The 24,325-nt window shown below is 36.0% G+C and overlaps 1 protein-coding gene across 4 annotated transcripts in view; it reads right to left on the reverse strand.

The window, feature by feature from the left end:
- Window positions 1–24,325, reverse strand: part of PKHD1 (PKHD1 ciliary IPT domain containing fibrocystin/polyductin) — a 496,842-nt gene that overhangs the window by 49,632 nt on the left and 422,885 nt on the right. For all 4 annotated transcript variants that reach the window (XM_032299663.1, XM_032299664.1, XM_032299662.1 and 1 more), the window contains one exon: window positions 1,676–2,693. In XM_032299663.1, the coding sequence (XP_032155554.1) occupies window positions 1,676–2,693 (1,018 nt within the window). The remainder of the gene's footprint in view (window positions 1–1,675; window positions 2,694–24,325) is intronic.

Below are 24,325 nucleotides of genomic sequence, written 5' to 3' on the forward strand. Positions count from 1 at the left end.
TGTGTGTGTGTGTGTGTGTGTGTGTGTGTGTGTGTGTGTGTGTGTGTACCATACTGGGAAACATGGGAAATGTCACTAAAACTCCTTGAATGCCATAGCATATGGCATTTCTCATTCTGGAGAGATTTGTTCAGCTATACTTAAGAAGCAGCCCTTCCTTATCTTTGGAAGATTTACTCTTTGTCTTTCTTATGTCTAGAAAATGTCTTTTAAAATACTAAAGAAAAAGAGAGAGATGGGGGATAGAACATATTCCAAAAGAAAATCAATGCTATATTATAAACATTCAGCTGTTTCTTATTAAATCAGAAATAGCTGAGTCAAAAGTAAAAACCATGATGGCTATGACAAATGGTGGGTGATAAATAAAAGTGATCTTTCCCCTGAAGCTGTTTCACTTCCTCATCATAGAATGGCATGCCCTGCATATATGTGTGCCTATACATAAACTTGTGCTGGATCCACTCACTGCTGGTTTTCCTCTGATGTACCTCTATTGCTTCTACTCATTGACTTTTCCGTTTCTAGTTAAAAGCATAATATATTCACTGACTCTTCTTTTATATAAAATTGGTCATTTTGGAATTACGATCTATTAAAAAGCTCAGTACTGTAAAATCTAGGTAAAATTAAGCAATAAACTGACTCTCTTTCTTCCTAGAGAAAAATTATGCCTGTATGCATACTTATAATATACTTACAAGAACTCAGTGGGATCTAAATAAAATTGGTCTGAAAGAAAGATATCTAAATATAAGCTAAGATACATCATCGTCATTTACTTGAGCATTCTAATTCTCATACCACCATACATAATATTATAATAATGTCACTAACATGGTGAAGGTTTTGTAGTTGACAAAAATATCCAAAATTGATTAAGTTGTGAATAATAATAAGCTATGAGTACCTTTTAATTTTAGGTTAACAATTCCCAAAGGCTTTAAAATCAACCACATCCAGAAACATTTGCTTGTACTTTTTTTTAATCTTCTCTATACATCAATATATAGCAGGAAAGAAGAACATCTATCTCTATTATAAACACAAAAACACTAACTAAACTTTCATTTGGATATGTCGCTCTGTGTACAAAAAGACAATCAATGTATTAGCTGAATATTTCTCCAAATGTGAAGACATGGTTTTCTTTTTAGTTTTGCTTTTTATTTAAGTTCTAGCAAATTCCACATCCATTGGTGACAGTTGTAGAGAAATAATCACTACCCATTAAATACTAATAGCTTATTAGCAATATCACAAATAAAATGACATAGCAGTAGCAACAGAATAATATTTATTTCACCTTAGCAACCCTAGAACCTAGCCCATTGCTTAAATTCATTAAATAAATAAATAAATAAATAAATGGACAAATGAACCAAAAACAAATTGCTTCAAAAAAATCTCTTCCTACATGCTTTTCACTTTAAGGAATAAAAATATAATGTTTTCTACAACCTTGGAAATAGAATAATCATGAAAAATATGAATTTAATACAGAATCTAAAAACTAAGAATTTAAGTCTTTAAATGACTCTTTGAATTTTTATTCTTATCTTAAAAAGCAGACGAGTTATATGATTCAGTGTAAGTAGATTGACATTTGCAACATATGTCAATATGGACCTAAGAAATCAGCCCTCATTTGGATGTGAATATAACTAGTACTTACCCATAGCCAGTGACTCCCTTTGACTGAGTAACTAGTAAGGCCCCGATAGGCATATTCAGAACATTCTCTAGTATTCCAGTCTGTTGAGCAGTGATGACTTGATGAGCCAAATTCTGTAATTTGTTACTTGATAAGGATGAAATCATTCCATTGCTCCTTACTGTTGGCAAATCACCAATTTCGATGACAATCACTTTTGAGATAGTTTCCACGGTTGTTGGTGGTGAAACCCTGTATGAGTTCATTTCCATCATGAGAGGTCTACGTTGACTGACTCTTCTATAATGACTAGCACAAGTCACAGTAGGGCAATTGCGCTTTCTTTTTGCTCTACTGTCAGCAATGACCTTTAAGGTCTCTTCATGGCCAGGCATCTCATGAATAAATCTGATTTGGTTGTGGCCAATCTGTAAGAAATTACTTAGTCTTTCAAGCATTACTATTTCCCATCCCTTTTCTAAGACTGAAACCATAACAGTGAGGGCCAAGTGAATGGAAACACCTGAGCGTATTTCAATGGGCTCCTCTCCTTGTAGGACAACATACAAGAGGTTATCCATGATGCTGAAATAGTTGGCACCAGTAGATTCATTCAGCAATAAGGAAGTCGACTGAACCAGAGTGGGTGGAATAAAACTTTCCCCTAAGAAGACGTGGGGGCTCTGGAGTTCATGGTAAAATATAGCCAAGAGAAGTTTGGAGGTGCTTTTGTTCCCCAATAGAAAAAAACGTAAAACTTGAGGAGTGTGATCCATAAAGCAGACCTTGGTGATCTCCCGGGTAGGTAAGATAGAATAGAAAGTAGACACTGACCCAGAGGTAGAGCAGGGAAAATTGGCATTTACACTACTAAAAATGTCAACAAAACCACTAGTCACAGATACAACTGGATATAACTTCTGGTTTGCCCAAGTGGCATCGGCACTATCAAGGACTAGGACCACTTGGTCAGTCTGTTTGCAGATAAATCCCTGCATCAGAAATCGGTATGTACATTTCTGTTCTTCTCTAAATGTACCTATAAAAGAAAAGAAACAAAACAAGCAGTTTATGAGTTACAATCTCTCAATGATGATTTGTAATCCATCACTCTCCCCATCATTTATAATCTGATAAAATATTTATTAAACATTTAATTGTGCCAGATACTGAGAGTATAAGGAAGTGTAAGGAAGACTGGGACAAAATATAAAAAGATAAATACATTAAATAATAGTTCTTTAATATATTTTTAAAATATATGTTATATAATATGTTATTTAAAATTAATAATGGAGATAATAACTGAGAAAAGGAGTTTAAGAAGTAAAAGAATCAAGATGATGAAATAATCATAATCATTAAGGGGCCCTGAGGAAAAAACAAGGGCCATGTAACACAAAATACTTCACCTCTGGTCACCAAATGTGTAGGTATTTCTCCACACCAACAACCAATTCTCCAGTGGATACAAACTGGGTGTCATATAATTTAACCCAATTCTGACACTAAACAAAGTTAGCGTAGACTCCATGAGGGAAGGGCTCAGTCTTACAAAAGCACCCCCATTTCATATGCCAGTTGCAAGTCCCAGGTTGTGGTCTGTGCTTCTGAACAACTGCCTATAAATCAGGGCTCTCATGACGCCCTCCTTGAATTCAATTACTTTTCTAGAGCTGCTCACAGAACTCAGGGAAACATTTACTTACGTTTTCTCATTTATTATAAAGGATATTACAAAAGATGCAGACGAACAGACAGATGGAAGAGATGCATAGGACAAGGCATGTGGGAAGAGGCATGGAGCTTCCACGCCCTCTCTGCATGTTTCGCCTTCCAGACACTTCCATGTGTTCAGCCACCTGAAAGCTCTCCCAATCCTGTCCTTTTGAGCTTTCATGGAGGCTTCATTATGTAAGTATGATTGACTAAATTAATGGTTGTTGGTGGCTGACTCAACCTTCAGAACCTCTGCCCACCCCTAGGATGGGGCTGATGAGGAGATGAAGCTTAAAGTTCCAACCCTCTAGTCACATGGTTGGTTCCCCTGGCAACGAGCCCCATCCTAAGGCTATCCAGTAGTTCAGCCGTGTGCTCATTAGAAAAAAAGACATTCCTATCACCCAGGAAATTCCAAGGGATTTAGGAACTGTGTATCAGATATTTCTATCACTCAGGAAATTACAAACATCTTATCAACCAGAGTCAAAGATCAAATCAGCAACCACAATCAAAGATCAGATATTCGAACAGAAGAGTCTCATAGCACTACCAATTTTGATAGCTCTGCCTCAGGAACCAGGCAGATACCTATAGATATCTGTATCTATATCCGTATCTGTATCTGTATCTATCTATCTAGATATATCTATATATCTGGATATATCTATACATGTAGATATATATGTATATATATCTATATACGTAGATATATATATATATATATATACACACACACACACACCTATGTAGGTAGATAGATATATATCTACATGATGATTTGTAATCCATCATTCTCACCATCATCTATAATCTGATAAAATATTTATTGAACATCTAATTGTGCCAGATACTGAGAGTGTAATTATATATATATATATAATATACATATTATATATCTAGATCTATGTACATCTAGATATATAATATATAGATACAGATACAGATATATATATGGATATATAATCTCATAATATCATAGCTCCATAATAGAAATAGGGTACAAGAGAAGGGTAGTAACATCTAAGTGAGTGGGGGAAGAGGTAGATGGAGGGAATGGGTAGAACAGAGAAATTATGGAGGCATATTAAAATTGAAGAGGTGTGTCTGACTGACTAGATTGTGAAAGAGTTTAGATGTCAAACTATATAATTTTCTCATACTCTATTTTTCCCTAAACATAAAAAGTAAAGAAATAAAAGAGGAGGGAAAGAAGAAATTAGTAACTTGGGAAGTTGTTGATATTCAAGAGCCCAAGTTAAGGACAGTGAAGGTTAATATAATATTTAAAGGAACCGCGTTATTCATTATTTTCACCATTCCTAATACTCCCTCTGTGAACCTAGAATAGTTCTTGTTTTGAAACCACAGGGATATTTTATCTTCCAATAAAGAATTTCTTTGATTTAAAATTTATATTCACAAAATATTCTGCATTGTTTTCTAGATTTTTAAAATTTGCCTTAGTGCAAGTGCATCAAAGTAGCCTAGGAAGTGGAAAAAAAATCAAATTATTTTGTAGGAAATACTATATTTGAGTATAATCTAGCCTTTCCTATATCCTTCCATTCATATAATATAATTATAAATCTATCCTAAACCTGCTCATGGTGTCACTAAATTTAACTACTAAAGTGTTGCTTCAGGAGTAGGGCGCATGATTCATTACTTCTTCTTCAACAATAACAGCAAAAACAAGGATGATTAAAAGTCACAAGGAATATTATAAAATATTTAAAACAATAATCATAATCTTACTATATTAATATTTTGGAATGAAGTTAAAACAGTACTTTTATGGGGGAATTTATAGTGTTAAATGCTTATATAAGCAAATAATTGTCTAAGAGAAATGCCCTATGGTACTATCTTCAGACTTTAGAAAAAAGATATAATAGACAGCATGGTGACTGTAGTTAAGCATGGTAGAATTAAAGTTTGCTAAGAAGGTAGATCTTAAATATTCTCAACACGGACACACACACATGCACACAAGCAGAAAGGTAACTAAGAGGTAAAGGATATATTAATTAGCATTCACAATGTGTATGTATATCGAAACATCACATTGTATAATATATCCTAACCAGCCTCATGAAAGCTGGAAAAAAATAAAAGACCTGCATGACAAAAAAAAAAAAAAAAATTAAGGAATTTAGAAAAAGAGCATAGCAAAGTCAAAGAAAGGAAATAATCAATATGATAGCAGAAATCAGTGAAGCAGAAAAGAAACAAACAACAACAAAACAAAATAAAACAACAAAGAAAGCAGTTCTCAGAAAACAGCAACAAAATTGACTAACCCTTTCCTAGACTACTCAACATAAAAAGAGAATACAAATCACCAATTTCAAGAATGAAAGAATAATTACCATTACAGATCCTGCAGATAAAAAATAAGAAACTATTACAAACGAATTTTTTGCCAACATATTTAACAACTTAGATGAAGTAGCCAAATTTCTTTAAAATGACACAAGATAAAACAGAAATTTTGACCTGTTCTATGTCACTTAATAAAATTGGATTCATTACATTGAATGCTAAATGATTAAAGAAAAATTTAATTATCAAATTTAAAGTAATAGTCACTTTCACATTGTGTTTCTCCCCTATGATTATATAATAGGGTAACTCTAATGTTAATCAAGAGTTGTCTTCAGAAGCATGGATCCAGTGTGAAGGGAATTAATTGCATGGTCTTACTGGCCCTAGAAATTTTGTTTTGGGATCCTCACAGACCAATCTCTACTACATTTACATCTTTTCCAGATAAGATAGTTAGGATTTTCCTCATGGAAAATCCTTGAATCACAGTTGGTTTTCCTTTTTCTAAACTTGGCAGCCAACTATCCTTTCTACACATTTTTTTTTTTTCAGCCATATTGATGTCACTGATTAATCACTCACATTCCATCCAATTTTATGAATCTCTGGCTTTGTTCTTCCTGCTTCTCATCGAGGAGATATAATGTCTTAAAGTGACCTCTACAGATGTACATTTCTGTTAGAATTATGAATAATTAAAATAAAACAATCATTTCCTTTGTTGATGATTCTCAATCATTCTCTGCTACCATTTAACTGTATATAATTTGATTAATCACATATTGTAGACATCAGTGTTCTTAAGGGTTATTTCTCCGGGCCAGGGACAGTGTCACATCTCTAAATCACCACAAAGGTCAACATTCTACCTCAAACACAGTAGATGCTTTTAATATATATTAGCTGATTGATATGTAATGTCCTTTTCAAAATTCCTATTCTTCAAATCACTTTATGTGTTCTTGCCAGGTGTCTAATTATAAGACTCTTACTCTACAGTACAAACACATTTTAAGTCAACTCAGCATAACAATAATAATTGAATATATCACAAAAAATTATTGTATTGTCCTCTAAATTTATTCCTAATACATGTTACGTCAATACTATAATGCATCTATTTCACATGTATCCATAAGATTGAAATTATGGCTGACTATCCTTCTATAAATTTTCTTCTGCTATTATATCACATAGTTGATTTGTCCACAACAGTTTCTATTGTAATAAAGCATTTTTGGAACAATTTATTTATTCATTAAATAAATACCTATGGAGAAACATGAGTTTTTCTTGCACACCTCCATTCCTTAAGACAGGTACCTTCCAAGGCCAACATAACAAAAATAGGCCATTTAGAATGTAATTCACATTTTTTTAGAGTAATAACATACAGGAGCTATATTAGTAGGATGTATTCCTTCAAAGAGTTCTAGTGATAAAGTTCGTTTTAACTTATTTATTTATTTATTTATTTTTACATATTCCACCCAGAAGCCAATCCATCATAAAGACTGGTCACCGAAGTCAGTTCTGCCCTAAGGATCCAAAGTTCCCCATTCCACTATTCACTCATGACACTGGATGAAAAAGAGTATGACAAACTACCTAGGTAGAAGGCAGTAGCTTGAGAAGGAAAAAAAGAGACAAAAAAGAGATGGGTTTGAATGGTGCAGGATTGCAGCCTGAGAGGGCACAATCTCAGCTGAAAGTGTGTGATGCAGAGCACTTGCACACCCTGGCAAGTTTAGCTCAGGCCCAGTGCCCATGAGGAAACTCAGGAATAAGATGACAGAAAATGAAGTCAGCAATGTTCATGACACATTGGAACTTTGTATAAATTTAATTACAAACCCTAGATTGTGGTAAGGAGTTGAATAAACATTTATTTGGATTCTTTGTGCATGCAGTAAGATTTTGTTACTATGGCTCCTCTCTCTTCAATAAAAGGAGCTAGTTGCCATATTGTTATTATTAAACACTGTGCTAAAACTAGCCATCAAATGCCAAGCTTCTCAACTATGTGTTAGTTATTTGCTTGTTTAAACTTAGCCAATTACCTTCTTGATTGCAAAGGAATTAGTGCAGTGCCAATTACACACATTGTTTTTATTCCTATTTTCTCCTATTTTTATGTTTTAAACCTTTGTGTATGAATACCTTGCTATGAAAGGACCAAATGGATTTCAACTTCTCATATCTGGTTGGAGATTTACCCCTATTACCTTCACAAAATTGATAATTAGTATCTTATTTAAATAAAAAGTTTCATCAAATATTAGTCATTATAAAATATTCTCACCATGCTTTCCTTTCTACACTCCCCCAAAATGAAAAATATACTCATTTTGATCCAAGATAAGAATAAAGACTATTGACTTTTTTGGTTCAGATCTTCTTGACAAAACATAAAACAAATAAGATATCTTTTCTCCAGAATATAAACTTTACAATTTTTTCTACCCTGGAAAAGTACTGTACAAAAAATCTGTAATACATAACAAATAAATTATATTTTAAAGCTATGCAGACTTGTGACAGATATACTGTTTTTCTAGCTCATTGTTTCTCAGAAGTCAGAGCTGAGGTTTCTTTGATAGTAGTATGAGAATAATGATTGAGGTGTGACTGCCCCAAACTCTTTATAGAGATGAAGCTATATACAAGTAGCTTTACCCACCAAAGGTAAAAATGATCTGTATAGCAGTTACATTATTGTAGATAAGTAGAAAAATTACCTTCTATAAAGTTAAAACAGACCCCCAAAACTCCCAAAAATTAAATAATCCCACCAAACATTAGTCATCTCTGATAGTACAAGCCTATTTCAGCAGGAATTTCTAACTTAGAATTTTGACAATAAGGATTCTATAGAAACGACATGCTTTACATGAGCTGAAAAATAAAGTAGATTCTTTTAAAATAATTAATCTTTAATGTTATTGGAGTAAACTAGTCTGACACAATGAAATTGTGAGAAGCAGTTAATGCATAGATATTATAATTCAGAGTCTCTTAAAATGCACATATCAAAAAGGTAGATTGTTAGGTTTAGATGAAAGCTGAAGTGCTGTAGATAAAAGAGAACGCATAAAAAGAGGGACTAATGTTGGAGGAAGTGGATGATTGACACAGTAAGATCTCTGAGAGGCTAAGGAAGAACTGGGGTCCATAGCCCTTAAAAAACAACAAAAAAAAAGATGGGATTGGATAGGTTGAAAGACTTCATCTCCCGTGGAGCAAGAAGGAGGGCAGAGCGTTTAAGTGCAGGTGGAGGAGGGTGGGAGATTGAAGGCACTCTCTCTGCTGAGAGGTGTGAGACAAACATGGTCATCAACAGAAAGTCAAGTATGAGGGTGAGTGTTGGGGGCTGAGAAGAGAGTCAGGGAAGTTGAGTCAAATGTTTGTGGATTGAGAAGATAGTATAAAACAGTCATTGTGAAAGACGTACAGACCCAGTCTTTTTGTTATCTTAGTGCTTATACAATGTGAGGGAACCATTCTACGAAAGTAGATATAAAGTGGCCGGGCGCGGTGGCTCAAGCCTGTAATCCCAGCACTTTGGGAGGCCGAGGCGGGTGGATCACGACGTCAAGAGATCGAGACCATCCTGGTCAACATGGTGAAACCCCATCTCTATTAAAAAAAATACAAAAAATTATCTGGGCATGGTGGCACGTGCCTGTAATCCCAGCTACTAAGGAGGCTGAGGCAGGAGAATTGCCTGAACCCAGGAGGCGGAGGTTGCGGTGAGCTGAGATCGCGCCATTGCACTCCAGCCTGGGTAACAAGAATGAAACTCCGTCTCAAAAAAAAAAAAAGTAGATATAAAGTTATGAATCCAAAATTTGGAGTTGGAATGAATTATTTTAAATGAGAAAAAAAATCACAACACAATTATGTTTACGAAACCTCATAAGTACCACAAACATGATAAAATCTAGGGAAAAGTAGTATGTTTATTAATACTATCCAGCTCATGATACCCTCTGTATCATTTTTCCTGTGTTTTATTATGACTGTTGTGTTGCTTCCTCATATGGCAACAATGTTGTCATATTTTTTATAAAGAAGATAGATAGATAATTCCGTTTTTTCTACAGCTTGGATGATTGACATTTATTTTCCATAATTTCATTGATACTTTGGAAGAATTTCTTTTAGCTTCACAACTCATTATGGGTATGTGTAAATGTTTAGAATTTTTGTCAAATGTGAGAAGTCTCTTAGAAAGGTTTTCTCATGTATGAGCTGTAATGCTTGAATAAATGTTGACAGAGTAGCTTTTATTACAGCTATCCCAAGCCTACCTCTCTGCTCCCTTTCACTTTCTCCTCATGCTTGAGGATATATTCATAACACAGGGTGACCTAGGGTCTAGCTTCTGTGTGTTGCAACACTGGGTAAGTTGACACAGATGTCTAGTAATAATTTTACATAGACATGATTAGGAACCACACAAATCACACCCTACTAAACCCAAACAAAATGCATGTCCAAATCAACGTCCCCTTAGCTAGATTTCAAAAATGCTGTAGTTAGTCCACTGTCACCCAACCCCACACCACTTATGATAAAGGAATATTTAGAGTAAAAAGAGATAATTACTCTAATTCTGGTTAAAATAATTTTGAAAATTTTACAAAAACGCAGGTCTATTCAAACACATAACTGAGATTCATTTTAGAGCCTTGGAAGGGGCCCGTGCAAGTGAAGACCCTGATACCTAATCTGTATCATCTTCACAGGAAGTTCAGTTTGCCTGTATTGTAGAGAATGTATGAGTACATGCCTTGGCTATACCCAGTAAAACGGAATGGACAAATGTCTGAGTTTATTCAAGGTTGAGTTCATACCTGGCTATGCCAAGGACAGAGTCACAGGTATTAAAAGTACTTACAAAGAACAAATGATAAGGAGGCATAGCTCAATATTTAACAGAGTCAGAGTCATTTCAGCTGCATAGGAAGGGAAATGAAGGGAAGGCACTCATGATAGAAGTATGCACATGGCGATGGGTTTAATGCCACAAGGAAAGGGCTCTTGAACAACTGAGTTAGAAAGACCTGAATTATTCCTTGAAAGTAGAGTACATAAGTTCATGATTTTGAAAGTCGGTGGTCATGACAATTTCAATGTTATCACTCTGTCAGTGAGTAGTAACATACAGTGGGGGAGAAAGCATACCTGATAGAAATACTAACAACAATATCTAACATTTACTGAAGGCCTTCTATGTGTCTGGTATTCTTCTAGAGAGGAGTTGAGGAGTTGAAGATGAGATGAACAATGAGAGATAATATACAAACCAACAATGTCTAGACCAAATAGAAAAATAGAACTCTGACCCACAAGCAGCAGTAACCAGTTCTAGAAGGCCAAATACTAACCCCCGAAACAACCATCCCCAAACAGGCAGCACTTCATTAATAACTGTCAGCTTTCCTGTTTTTCCTGATAATGCCCCAATTTTTGCCTCAGTTTCCAACTTAGAATCAATTAGAGAAAGCCAAATATGTATCCATAACCAAGCACATAGGATGCCCCATTTCTAGTTTGCCTGTCTCCAGCTTCCCCCTGCCAACAACATTAATCAAAGCTTTAACCTGAAGCTTTCCCTTTTCTCCACTACAAAGTTTCCCTACTTTTCTGCGTGCCTTTGCACCTCTACAAAATTGAAGTGATGGTGGCTGACTCTCTTGCTATAGCAAGTTCAGATAAATAGCAACTGCCTGTTCTTTGCATGGCCTTTGTTTATTTTCACAGCAGTCAAGTTTTTGAATGAGTTATCCACCTTAACAAAATCATGAAAGAGGATGAAGAAGAGAAGAGTGATCCAGTTTTTTTGGCCTTCAGGGAGTGAAGAGCCATGCCGATTATGTCAATAAGATTCGTGAAGTAGGGACAGCAGGTAGTCAGCCAGATGGTGTCAGCTTCAGAGGAGCAGGCTTTTTATTAAAGGATATTATATAGGTCACGCGAACAGCATGGAAACATGAAAGACACCTCAAGCGTTGAGAGTGTGGCTTAAAGAGGCTTTAAAAAGAGTGGCATCTTTAGAAGACAGCTAGGTTCCAGTTGAGGTAAACAAGTGAAAAGAATGTTTTTTGAAGATGAGGAAGAGTTTGCTGACACCAACTTCAAACTTTCTCACAGCACCAGGAACGACTTTTGGAGGAACGGAGTAAAAGGTTGGGTGAGCTCATGAATGGATTGGGAAGGAGATGTGTATTCTTGAGATGGTAGGTAGAGGGTGGCAGACTTGTGCACAGTGACTGAGGCAAGCCAGGATATTAAGAAAAAACATATTGCATCCTTATACTAACAGTGGCATAAAAATTAGGGACTATCAGAGGAGCCTGAAGGGTTTATCACAGTTTTTGTCAATGGAAGGATCTGGGTTACCGCTTAAGCAGATCTTATGTGGCAGGATGGCGGTCACCTCATGGTCATTTCAGCTAACACATAATGATTGCTTAGGAGAGCTGTAGGTACATATGTATCTGTTAAGAAGCCCACAGACTAAGGGGTGTGATGCTTGGGGAAAGGCTAGGATAGGGATTAGAATGGCAAAGAAGCAGCTTTGACTTCACTACAAAGATGTCCTCAAGATGTAAGGTTGGTGGTCCTTCCTTCCTCCTTTCCTTCCTTCTTCCTTAATTCTTTTCTTCATTCTCTACTTCCCTTCCTTAAAACTTTCTAACAGCAAGTTTGATTATCCATAGTGCATAGATAAAAAAACAGTTGAGTCACAGCAATTTTAACTCAGTATGATTACTTAGTAATGATGAAGAAGAGGAAGAAGAAAAAAATCGTACTTCTAAAATTCTAGCTGTCCCTTTGGCAAAATGAAATGTTGTCTAAATAACTCCCCTTTGGCCTGTGTTTAGACTTTCCGTTCAGGGGTGATGATTTGTCCTGTGAGAGAGGGGCCGTAATAACTAGAAGTTCTCTCTGCACAATTTATTGATGGGCACACATAGAAAGGTGTTTGACTATCTGTCAAATCACATATTCAGAAGGAGTCCATTTGCTGTGTTATGTTTTCATGTGGCCCTTTTAATATTTTATCATGCTTTCCCAAGAGTATAAAGATATAGTCACATATTAACAAAGACAATAATAGCTTAAGGATTATCAACAAGTCACTTTAATTATCCACTTTTGTAACCAGACTTGAAATGCTGGTCTTCATAAATTAAAAAATATACATATATATATTTATTTTTTCAGAGTTCACCAATGACTAAGAGAGATGGGGTGGTTTGTCAGTATCTTACCATTCATTTTTCTATGGCATTTTTAATCAACCCTCATATTTTAATTTTGGGGTGAGGCAAAAATAAAGCACATGTAAGCAGGGTTCCAGAGCCACCAAATGGGTGTAGTTCTTAATTATGGCTCTACTTAAGAGGGTGACAGACCTCAGGGCTCAGTCCCCAGCAGCTACTAGCAGGAGCCTGCAGTGACAGTCCAGCATCACTTCTACAGAGTGTTCCATTTTTAATTCCTCTGGATTTATTTTCTTCCTGCTTCTCTCACTTGGGGGAGGTTTAGTTTTAAGTAATGATTATCTTTCTCCCTTGTTTTTGTCTTTTCTTTTCTCCCACTTCTCCAAATGGCCTATCTGCCAGTCACAATTTTTGTGGTCTGCAATTCTGATCACTTTTAAATGAAACCCATGCTGGCTTTGGTAATCATAATGTCATTTACAATTTACCACTAAACACGTTTATTCAGTTAGTAGCACACTGGAGAAAGAGAACTCCATATGAACTCACCGTGAAAGGCCTAATCTGATTATTTCCTCATGAAAATCCAGGCAGGGGTGCTTGTAAGAGGGGCTGAGAGAAGAAGGAAAAAAAGCAAGGTCTGGCCACAGCTGACTTTCATAATCAATGTGAATAGATAAGTGACACAGCCTGTCAGGGGCAGCCACCCCAGGGCATTCCTCTCCAAAAGGCTAGGATGGACAGGGCTTAATAAATGCTGAGTGACCAGTGAATATTGGCTTGGCATATGCTATTGCATTCACAATGGACAAGAACATGATAAAGTCCAGAAGCTCTTCTCTAAGTGGGGAAAATTAGATTAAGCAGGTTGTATTTGTGCATGCACGTGTGCATATGAGCACTTGCTTTGTGTAACTTCCTAAAATATCCCAGTCATTCAGTATCCTCTGTCCACCTTTCCCTAGACAGGAAGTTACAGACTTAGAAACCAAGGCAGTGAGTTGGTCTGTCTGGTGGCAGAGGAGGAGGAAGGAGGCAGTGTATATGTGTGCGAGTGTGTGTGTAAATCCAGGTTTGCTTCCAGGGTTCTAACAAATATTAACTTTGTGTCAATATTTGTCCTTCCTGTCGTGAAATGAGGATTTTCCACCTCATTTCACGTTTGAAAAGAAAATATGCCAAAGGGGTCGTCTTTGCTAGGGGAAAAAAAATTAAAAGAACAAAAAAAAAAACAACTTCTATTCTTTGTTTAGAAAAATGGATCTGAAGGAAAGAAAAAAATTTAAATAAATGTTCTGACTCAAAGGCACATACAATCCTTCCATCTTTCTGTTTTCAACAAAAAAGAAAAATTTATATGTTTAAAATTGAATGAAATACATCAACATTAATGATTTTTTTTCCTCGAGGTTAACACCACCATTTCCCTCAATAACTTTTTTAGGCATTTTGTGATATATCTCACGATTCATGGTAGAGTAAAGTATATGAGATTTTGACAAAAACAAAATATATACTCATTCTCTTATTTTCAAGAAATGAAAAGAAATCATTTACAATTCTTTTCTGTCAAACAACATTTATACCTCATTATTTCTAATTTAACAAATATAAATGGTCCCAGATCAAATAAAGTGAAGACAGGTTGAATTTATCCCCATTTATATGTTTTGTCACAGGCCCTCAGGCTATGAGGAGTGAAACTCCAAAATCTTAAAGCTGTGCTCCTCAATACATAAAAGGAGTAACTGTGATCTTCAAAAGAATTATTAAAGAAAATATGTTTTGGTCATATTAGAAATAATAGAGAAAACAGCCTGCTTTTCTAGAATGGGAAATTCTAAGTAAAAAATTATGTTTTAAACTTCAAAAAACTGGTTGTATGTTATATTTATAAGGTGAAGGCATATTGAAAGGGATTTTTTTTTTTTTAAGATGGAGTCTCACTCTGTTGCCAGGTTGGAATGCAGTGGCGCAATCTTGGCCCACTGCAATCTCTGATTCAAGCAATTCTCCTGCCTCAGCCTCCCAAGTAGCTGGGATTCTGGGCATGCGCCACCACACCCAGCTAGTTTTTGTATTTTTAGTAGAGATGGGATTTTACTATATTGGCCAGGATGGTCTCAATCTTTTGACTTCATGATCCACCTGACTCAGCCTCCCAAAGTGCTGGGATTACAGGCGTAAGCCACCCCACCTAGCTGAGAGTGATATTCTTAAGCAGAATAGATTTAATATAGGTGATAGGAAACACACCTTTGCTGATCTGGCGTCTAGAATTAGAATTCTGTAAAGTCTATTGAGGGACCACAATATGGTAGCTCTAATTATTATGAAAGAGATATGTATGCTTGCACATATACACACTGACAGGTATTATTATAACTAAGTACAATTATAATAGTTATTATTACAAGTAATGAGAGAAACTTAAAGTTCATTAGATTGAAGAAGTACAACATGTATTCACTGCTTAGGTCCTGGAGCTTCAGAATTAATGCATTTTCAGATTGGCTTTCATGGCTTATTAGATAGTGGGACGTCAGACTATATAGTCACCTCTGGCACCGTTTTCAATGTGGAGGACAGCAGTGTAACAGCTAGTTACCGGTGTAGTGAAGTGGCTTTCAACACTTGGGAGCCATGAAACACCCAAGGATGAAGACAGCTCTAAAGAACTGAAGATACTGTCTAAGAACAGGAAGTTGCTGTATGAGAAATTATATGCATCTGCAGGTATAAAATGGACTGGTAGACTTCAGGAACTACGGATCATAGGATCTGTCACAATTTTAAGAGCAATCTTGTCAAAGTTTTGTAGTTGCGTCCATTTTCCATGAGGACGCACTTTCAAATTAACATGAGAAAAATGGAAAACAACATAAAACCAGCTACTGCATGAAGCAAGAAATGTCTATAAAACTTTCTGTTAAAGGCCCCTCTGTCTTTACAGTCAGTTCTTTCTTTTGGATATCTCAAAATATTTGTTCTCTTTTAGTAGAAGTGCTGCATTGATTTTAAAAAGATCAAGAGATGAAAGTAAGTTATGATATGACAGTAAATATGAGAGAGGTCAGATCTATACTCAATAGACCCTTCTTCTGAATCAACAACTTTTCCTTTTTAATTTTTTTAAATAAAGAAAAAAACTTACTTTTATTAATAGAATCTGTTCAAACAAATTCAAGAGACTATTTTATATTCTTTTACTATGGTAAAATGTCATCATCTATACGCTGCTTGAAAAAGCGGCTTAGAAAGTGTTTTTGTATTTTTGTTATTTTGCTGTAATATGATTTCACCTGCAAACATCAATGAATATGGTCTCAATTATGATTTTATTATTTGAATACTACATTGAAAACAGCCCAGGCAAATTCACGCTCAGGAAGTACAGCTTAGCCGGTGAGAGATCAGATTTTCAATTTGGAGAGTTTTGTGTTGCATCCTGGCTCTGCCACTTTCTAGCTGCAAAACACAGACACGTTACTTATGCTCTCTGACTCGTTTTTTTCATTGCCAAAGGGATTGGAAATGGTACTCAGCTTATAAGCTGATGGAGAGGGTTAGATTAGATGATGTATGTACAGAGTGAGAGAAAAACACATGTTAACAAATATAGGCTGTTATATTCCTATAATATTAAAAAGAGAATTTTCAAAGCTACCTTTCACTCTCATTTTGCCTTTTATGTCTCTATCCTTATCTCAAACCAGTGTTTGTCTAGTATTCTGGAACAGCACCTCAAGTGTGCAAACATTCATAATAAACAGTGCTGAAAGGGACAGTAACAAGTAAAGAAAATGCTAGAAGGTGGAAATGAGAACCTATGTTTTTAAGAAAATATCAGCAAGAAAGAAATGCACACATATATGTACGTATATATGTCTGTGTGTGTCTGTGCACACGTGTCTATGAGTAGGGCACCTATATTTTCTACCAATCAGGAAAAAACCCAGCCTGAAAATCTAAGATGAGTTTCCTGTTCATTTATTCTTACCTTTCTCTTCATTTCTTTTATAATATAATACTCGCCACCATCGCACTACACCTTCTCTCCACCTTCTTATTTATTTATTTATTTATTTATTTATTTTGCCAGCAAACCTTGTCTGCCAGCTTTAAACAATGTGATGTTCATGGGTTAGTTTAAAGGCAGGAGCAGCCAACAGCATTCTTTGCAGATATAATTCCTGGCACACTCTTTCCCCAGAATGATAAACTTATCACCTCTCCAGCCCTCAGTTTGAAGCTGCAGCAGTAATTTCTGCTGGGTGCCAAAACTAAAATGAATGTGACTGTGCCATGCCCTGCTCTGAGCTGTGGCTATAATGAGATTTGAATGGGAAGCCCCGGACACAATAAATCTGCGCCATATGTGAACATTTCCTGTGTCAGTTCCTTTCTCATAACCAGTAGAGACTTTTTTTCCCTCTCATGACCCCACACCATGACTCTGAAATCTTTCATGGCTGCTTATGGGCCTCAGGCTTTTTGCAGCAGTTGTATAAATAAATGAATTTGACAGCAAACATCATAACAGTTAGCAGTAATGTGTGTTCGCCACAAGTGCCTATACTACTCACTGGAGAAATGGCAGAGGAAACAGCTTGTTTTGTTACCTAAACAAAAGTAGTTTCGTTTGACAAGTGGTGAAAGAATTAGTCAAATAAACTTGAAATCCACTAGGACAGTTTTTTTTTTTTTTTTTTTTGCCAATTCTCCCTGCCAGGGGAATGTTCCCAGTTCTTCAGCACCAATGACTCACAGGAGGTAAATTTCTCCCCTTTTATTCTGAGATAAAGATCTAGGCTGGGAATACAAAGCCTTTGACTGATATTTTATATTAATCTTTTCAAGGCAAGAGTGTCCTGTATGGGAACTCAGGTACAGGAAAGGATTCCCACGGAAGCTTGTAGTAGAAATGCCAAGCAGGACGTTTCGGGAGGAAAGGAAGAAAATTAGTAATAATGACCCAACTCACTGATTATCTGCTAAAAGCAAACAGAAGCTTCCAAGTGCTTCTTTTCCTTTCACATTGCTTTTATTCAAGGATAAAAAAATCTCTACACAAGTTGCTGAAGGAAAGGAAGTTAGCATTTTCCCTGTGTCTCTGAAGTGTCTCAGTAAAATGAAGTTGCCTGTATTTGGTAACTTGTGGTCAGTTTAGATACACACACACATACACACACACATACACACACAAACACACATACACACACACCCTCATAATTTTTTCTCAATTATATGGATTGGTTGTTTATAATGCCTTCAATTTCTCCACCTTTCCTCTGGCATCTTAATGCCAATCTTGTTGTCTCTGCTGTGAAGAATGTTATAGTACAATGATTATTCTCAAGATTCTGGTGCAAACTGCCTAGGTTCAAATCTTAGCTCTGTTGTTTCCCTGTGTAATTTTAAGCAAGTAACTTGGCCTCACTGTGTCTCAGTTTTCTCCTTTGCAAAGTAGGAAAAATCATGCTTTAGTATCAAGCTCATAAGGTGGCTGTGCCAATTAAATGAATTTTAAAAGGCTCAGAACAGTATCTGAATAATATGTATTATTATTATTATCATTATCATTATTATTACTATTAATAGGCCAAACAGAGAGATTTGGAAAATAGTCTGTTTAGCAGTACTAGAAGTTTTTTCCATGATGGCTTGATATTCGCAGCTAATCTCAGAAATAAAATTTAAAACTTTTTGGGAAAAATCATAATGGGAGCTTCATGTAAACCATTATAATTAATTTCAAGGTACAGTACAACACTACTTGAAATAAAAATATAATCTCGACCTTGAAATTTTTTCTCATACAAAGGTTATTTTCACCCTTTTAAAGGTGGTGCACTTTATCATAAGTGACCAAGTAGTCATTGCCTCTAGAATCTTCTCAAAGTCCACAGAAGTATCACCGACTAGGAAAGCAAAAGTCAAGAGTTATCACAAACTAATGAATCTCAGCCCAGGTATATGTTCTATTTGGTTTTGCTTTTTAATTTAATTATTAAAATGGATTCACTGCAGTATTTTGCTTGTGTAACAATATACAAGAAAATGTCATAAAATTTTAGAAGGTATGGACAGTAATCAACATGAGCAAAATTTCTATTATAGACAGTCTGCTACCTACACAATAGATTCCTGGTGTCTTTATTTTTATTAATAACAAATTCACTTGAATATACATTTCTCCGTATTTAAAATTCCAGACTATAGTGAAAGTCACAAATATAACAAATTAAACTATGTAAAGACAAATAGACTGTTAACGTATTTCTCTGAGAGCAATGCCAATAAAACTTGAAAGGGTGTTAACTGAGGGTAAAAAACCATATGCCTTTATAAGATAATGAAGAACCAGCAGGGAGACAGAATAAATACACAGTTAAAAATGGGATGGTTGTGAATTGGGGGTTAGGGATGGACAGAAAACCAAATACATAAGTGGCATCCTTCTACTGTAAAGCAAGTTTAAGTGCAACTTCATTTCTGCTAAAATCAATGGAAAACCCCATCTTGTCATTGCTCCCTGTGTATAGACTGCACTGCTACATCTAGGAAACCTCTCAGAAATTGATCTATGAGAAAATGACATTTTCCCCCAGGCAATTTCACTGCTGTGGAATGCCATCTCATAAAATACCTCCCTTGCTACTTCCAAATCCTTCCCCAAAATTAGCATCTAGGATGTATTTCCTAACTTACCTTAGGATTTCCAACATGAAGACTTAATGCAATGAACAACTCCTGCTCTTCAGGCCAGATATTGCCACCAAACCTGAATAAACACAGGCCTTCCGAAATGTCCTGTTTGGTTGACCAACAACTTCTATTGCCCCTTAACTAGCAAATAAATACTGTCACCTTGTAAAGTCTGTTTTTCTGAGTTAAAGGGAACACTGAAGGGGATAGAGGGACTTTAAAAGGCCACTAGCCTTAAACAAGCATTGTAGATCTGTGAAAATAACTACTCAGCTATTTCTTCATTGTTTTCCTTGTATGTGTGTGAATATAAGCCTAGCCTTGCACTTTCCCACTATCTTATTGTTGAATAGGATCATTAACTAGTCATTAACCATTTAGCAGAGGTAACAAGTGTCCCTTTTGGGCCATACTATTTAATTGAAAGAGATGATGAACTACAAGCCACAGGCCAAGCCAGGACCACTTGCTATTGTTATAATAAAGTTTTATTGGAATACAACCATACACATTTGTTTATGTATTGCCTATGACTACTTTGCACTACAACAGCAGAGTTGAGAAATTGTGACAGAAACTGTATGGCCTACAAAGTTAAAAATATTTGCCACCTGACCCTTTACAAAACATGTTTGCCAGTCTCTGTTCTATAAGTTTTAAGTTTTTCTCTTGAGACAGTTACCAGAAAAGTATAAGATGCAAGCTGATCTTTCAGCTTGAGTTCCTGCCAACCAGCGATGGACAAGAAGTACAAACAAGGAAGAAATAAACCTTTGTTGTTTTAAGCTATTGAGATGGATACAGCAACAGGGAAACTAGGTTAGGATGTCAGTACCCTGATGGCTGTAGCATCTATAATATTCTCATATGCATCTCTTCCTCAGAGGATATATACTATCTCCTGCTTCAGGGAAGTGGACAAAGAACATAAGAGAACTCTTCTTTTGCCCCTAGTAGACCTAGGATGAAAACAGAAACATAACATAATTTTCTCTCTAAAGACAAGTTTTCTTTACATAATTTATTACAATATTCACCTTGTCTAATACCTGAGCATCAGTATTCTCTGCTAAAGTTCTTTGCAAAACTAGTCCTATGAATGTCTTCAAATTTGCCCTCTTTTCCAGTGTGATATAAGGATGAAGTTTTCTTAATATACTGCTCACAGAAGATTACTGAAGTAATTAGGTAAAAATATTTTCATAAGCTCATAATTGGGATGCTCTAGTCTCTGAGAATGAGTTCTTGTATTTGGGCTTTATTTTAACATGGGTGAAAAATGCACACAGCTGGCTTTGCTTGCTCATTTTGCTATGTACAGGTCTTCTCCTTTGGAGGAAAAAGAAACAGGGCAAGTTAAGTGAACAGCTTGCCTCTGCTTCTGCTTTCTGGATGCAGAAAATGATAGGCACCATAATGAGAGCATAATATTCCTTGTATCACCCACAGAAGGGAAAGCTGAGGGAAGTCATACCAACAGAAGCTCTGTGATCTGAAGAACAGAGACACTAGATGGAAGTGTCAATTCCAGTTGATTTTCTCCCTAATCCTGGTAATTTAACAAAAGACAGGCTATCATGCACCTCAGTTTCCTTATCATGCATACAAAGAAATATATCTGGATATTTATCTAATACAGAGAGAATACATTAAACTTATGTGTACTAATGTCTGGGAGACATGGCAGGGAAAAATATATGGAAAAAGGAGGTTTTCACCCAAATAGTCAGACAACTAGGAGTAATAAATAGGATCCAGAAGAAAGAGTGAATAAGAAACATGGTGAGATCAACAAGATACTATTTAGTCAGTTGAACAAATCAACTATTAAGATATTTACAAACAAATTGCTAGAGTTCTTACAAATAAGATCCTAGGCCAGAGGATTTCAGGTAAATTACTTCTAAGTTATCTTTTAAGTTCAATGACACCTCCTGAAAACTGGTGTATCATAATTCAGCAAGGTGATCAAATTTTAAGGACCATTCAGGACCAATTTTGAGTCAGAAAACATAACCCGATTATTGAGATACACAGTGGACACTAAACACTGGGAGACAGAAAGGCTTACTTATACCAAAGGCTTTATTCAAATTGTGGGGCAAAGTAGTGGCTGGAAGTATAAGAACAAATACCGAAAAATGTTATTTACAGATGCTGATCAGACAACAAATACAATATATTGGCTCAGGATGCAAAAGTATACCTGATTAAGCAAAATTTTACCTATTTTCAACCATATGTAAGGTTAAAGAATTATAAGCAGCTGTGTACTATAGTCTACATATAGAAATATTTCAAAAGCATCTTTTCAATTTGGATGACATATGGCACAGGCTCAGGAAATCATATAACCCTAGGTTTTATCCCATCACATCAGATTTTGGTAAATTCCAGGGGCAGTGTGAGCAATGGGGAGTAAAAACAAGAATGTAATTTTCTAGCTCTTCCACTGTATAGTTTTGATATTTTTAATCAATGATTTTATACTATTTATTGACCATTTGCCATTACCCTGATAATGCATTTGACTGAGATTATAATGGTTAAAAATAAAAGGAGAGACATAGTACTTGCCTTCATGGAGCTTACTCAGTCATGTTTTTAGAAATAAATTTTCCTTCTTTCTTAGAGACAATGAACTTGTGAGCAACTTGAGTACAGATACCAGCCTTATTCACCTTTGTATACATCCTTCCTCTAGCATATGTTCAGACCAGTGCCTGATATACAAAGCAAGAGAGAAGAAATACCAACATTTCCTTAGAGTCTACCATGTTCTAGCTATTCTGAAAGTCAACCAACATGTCTCATGTCTTATTTTATTTAATTATCATGGCAAACTGAGAGGTGTGTTTTTATTGCTTCCATTTTCCAAATAAGAAAGTTAAACTTGAAGCTGGACTTGAAGGACTTCGAAGTAACAGAGCTAAATGTTAGAAGCAGCCTGGTTCCCTGAGTCACCACCAGGAAGGCAGCTACCAGGAGAGCCACCCAACCTTCTTCAGGGTGAGATGTGAGTAAAACAAAGTTTTTCTATTGCTAAACAGCTGAGATTTGCAGATTATTTGTTAATTGAAGTTAGTGACTCTGTCTAGTGCAATATCCATGTTTTATGTAAATGAAGAAAATTTTAAAAGTGAGTAAGTACCGAGAGGCAATGAACAAAGAATGCTGAGGTCCCAGTTAGTTTAGAAGCAATAGGAAGATAAAAATCCAAGCGACCTGACATTGTGACCTACACTACAGCTACCATTTAAAGAGCTCCAAGGAGATCTATAGGACATTGTTGCCTTCGTTCTGTGTTCTTGGAAGTTCACTAAGAAATGGTTATTGATAAGCTTTGCCCTGCTAGATATTCCCCACTTGATGGCTAGCTTAAAACTGATTTAGAAGCTCTTAGAGATAGCTAAGAATTCACAGCTTCACTAAGGTCTGAAAAGCAAGCACTTAAGCAGCACACTGCATGCCAAGAAACAAAGGCAGAAGCTACAAGGAGCTGGTTTGACCTTTGAAAAGACCGCTTGGCAAAAGGGCAAGAGCATATTTATAACTCCTTTGGGACAGTTCATGTGCTTTCCATTGGACTTGCTCTGTGTCAAAGGCCAATTTCCACCCATTGTGATTCACTAAGTTAGTTTTATGAATATTATGTTTAGAGAAAGTCACACACTGGGTCAAAAGCAAAATTAGACCGTATCCTTTGTTGGGGAGTCTATCATTTCAGCAACTATAAAATTCTTTTTGCTTGAATTCAAGCCTGATTTTCCCTGAAATACAGGATTTTCCAGATAAAACTAGCCACTGATCTTTCAAGAATAGTTTTCTGGGTTAATAGAAGCTGCCTCCTGGGAAAATATTACACCCGATCATGCATCTGGCCAATTCTTTAGGCCATTCAAACTGTTAGGAGTAAGAGTGGGAGAATTCCTTCCTGTCCTCTGAGATGATCATTTTATACCCCAAAGCTTCAACCTCATTATTCTTATCTTAGGGCATAATTACAATGCTATTATTGGTCAGAAAATTAACCAGATTTTCCTCTCTTTTCTTTTCCTCTTCAGCATGTGACTCCCTGACCTTCCTCAACAGAAAAGTCTATGGGCTGATTATACGCTAAGCGTAGAAGTATTTCCTCTTATTTGTTTTACATTCTCCCACTGTTAATTTCATTGAGAACATGCTTGTTCTCATATTATAAAACAGCGTGAAAAAAGAAAAAAGAGAATTTTTTAGTACATCTATAAAATCTGAAGATTTTTTTCTTGTATCCCAGCACTTCTGAGATTGGTCACTTTTGTTATCTCACCATCCAGAGGTCCTAGTCTACATTTACATTGGCCTATGGGTACATGATTCAACTTATAACCTAAGGCCCCTTGCCAGTTTCTCCCTTGCACTTCACTTTACTATTTCCCAAAGCAACTTCTTTATGTTAGTTAAGGAGGATTGCTACCTTCCTGTGGCAGTGGTTGCCAAAGTACTGCTTCAGGAACCATTACCAGGCCATGTTAGGATTTGGTAGAAAAAGTGGTTTTATAAGTTAGCAGTCTGCTAGTGTGAGGGGTGGGAGATATGTTGGGGGCTTGGCAAAACTCATTGCCAGGAAAACACAGCTATACCACCTATGCAAACACTTTGCTCAAGAGCACTGAGGTACAACTTACCTGCTGTCTAACCAAGA

This window comes from Sapajus apella, unplaced genomic scaffold (assembly GCF_009761245.1).
Source record: "Sapajus apella isolate SASKATOON/1434 unplaced genomic scaffold, GSC_monkey_1.0 scaffold41, whole genome shotgun sequence".
Taxonomy (NCBI): domain Eukaryota; kingdom Metazoa; phylum Chordata; class Mammalia; order Primates; family Cebidae; genus Sapajus; species Sapajus apella.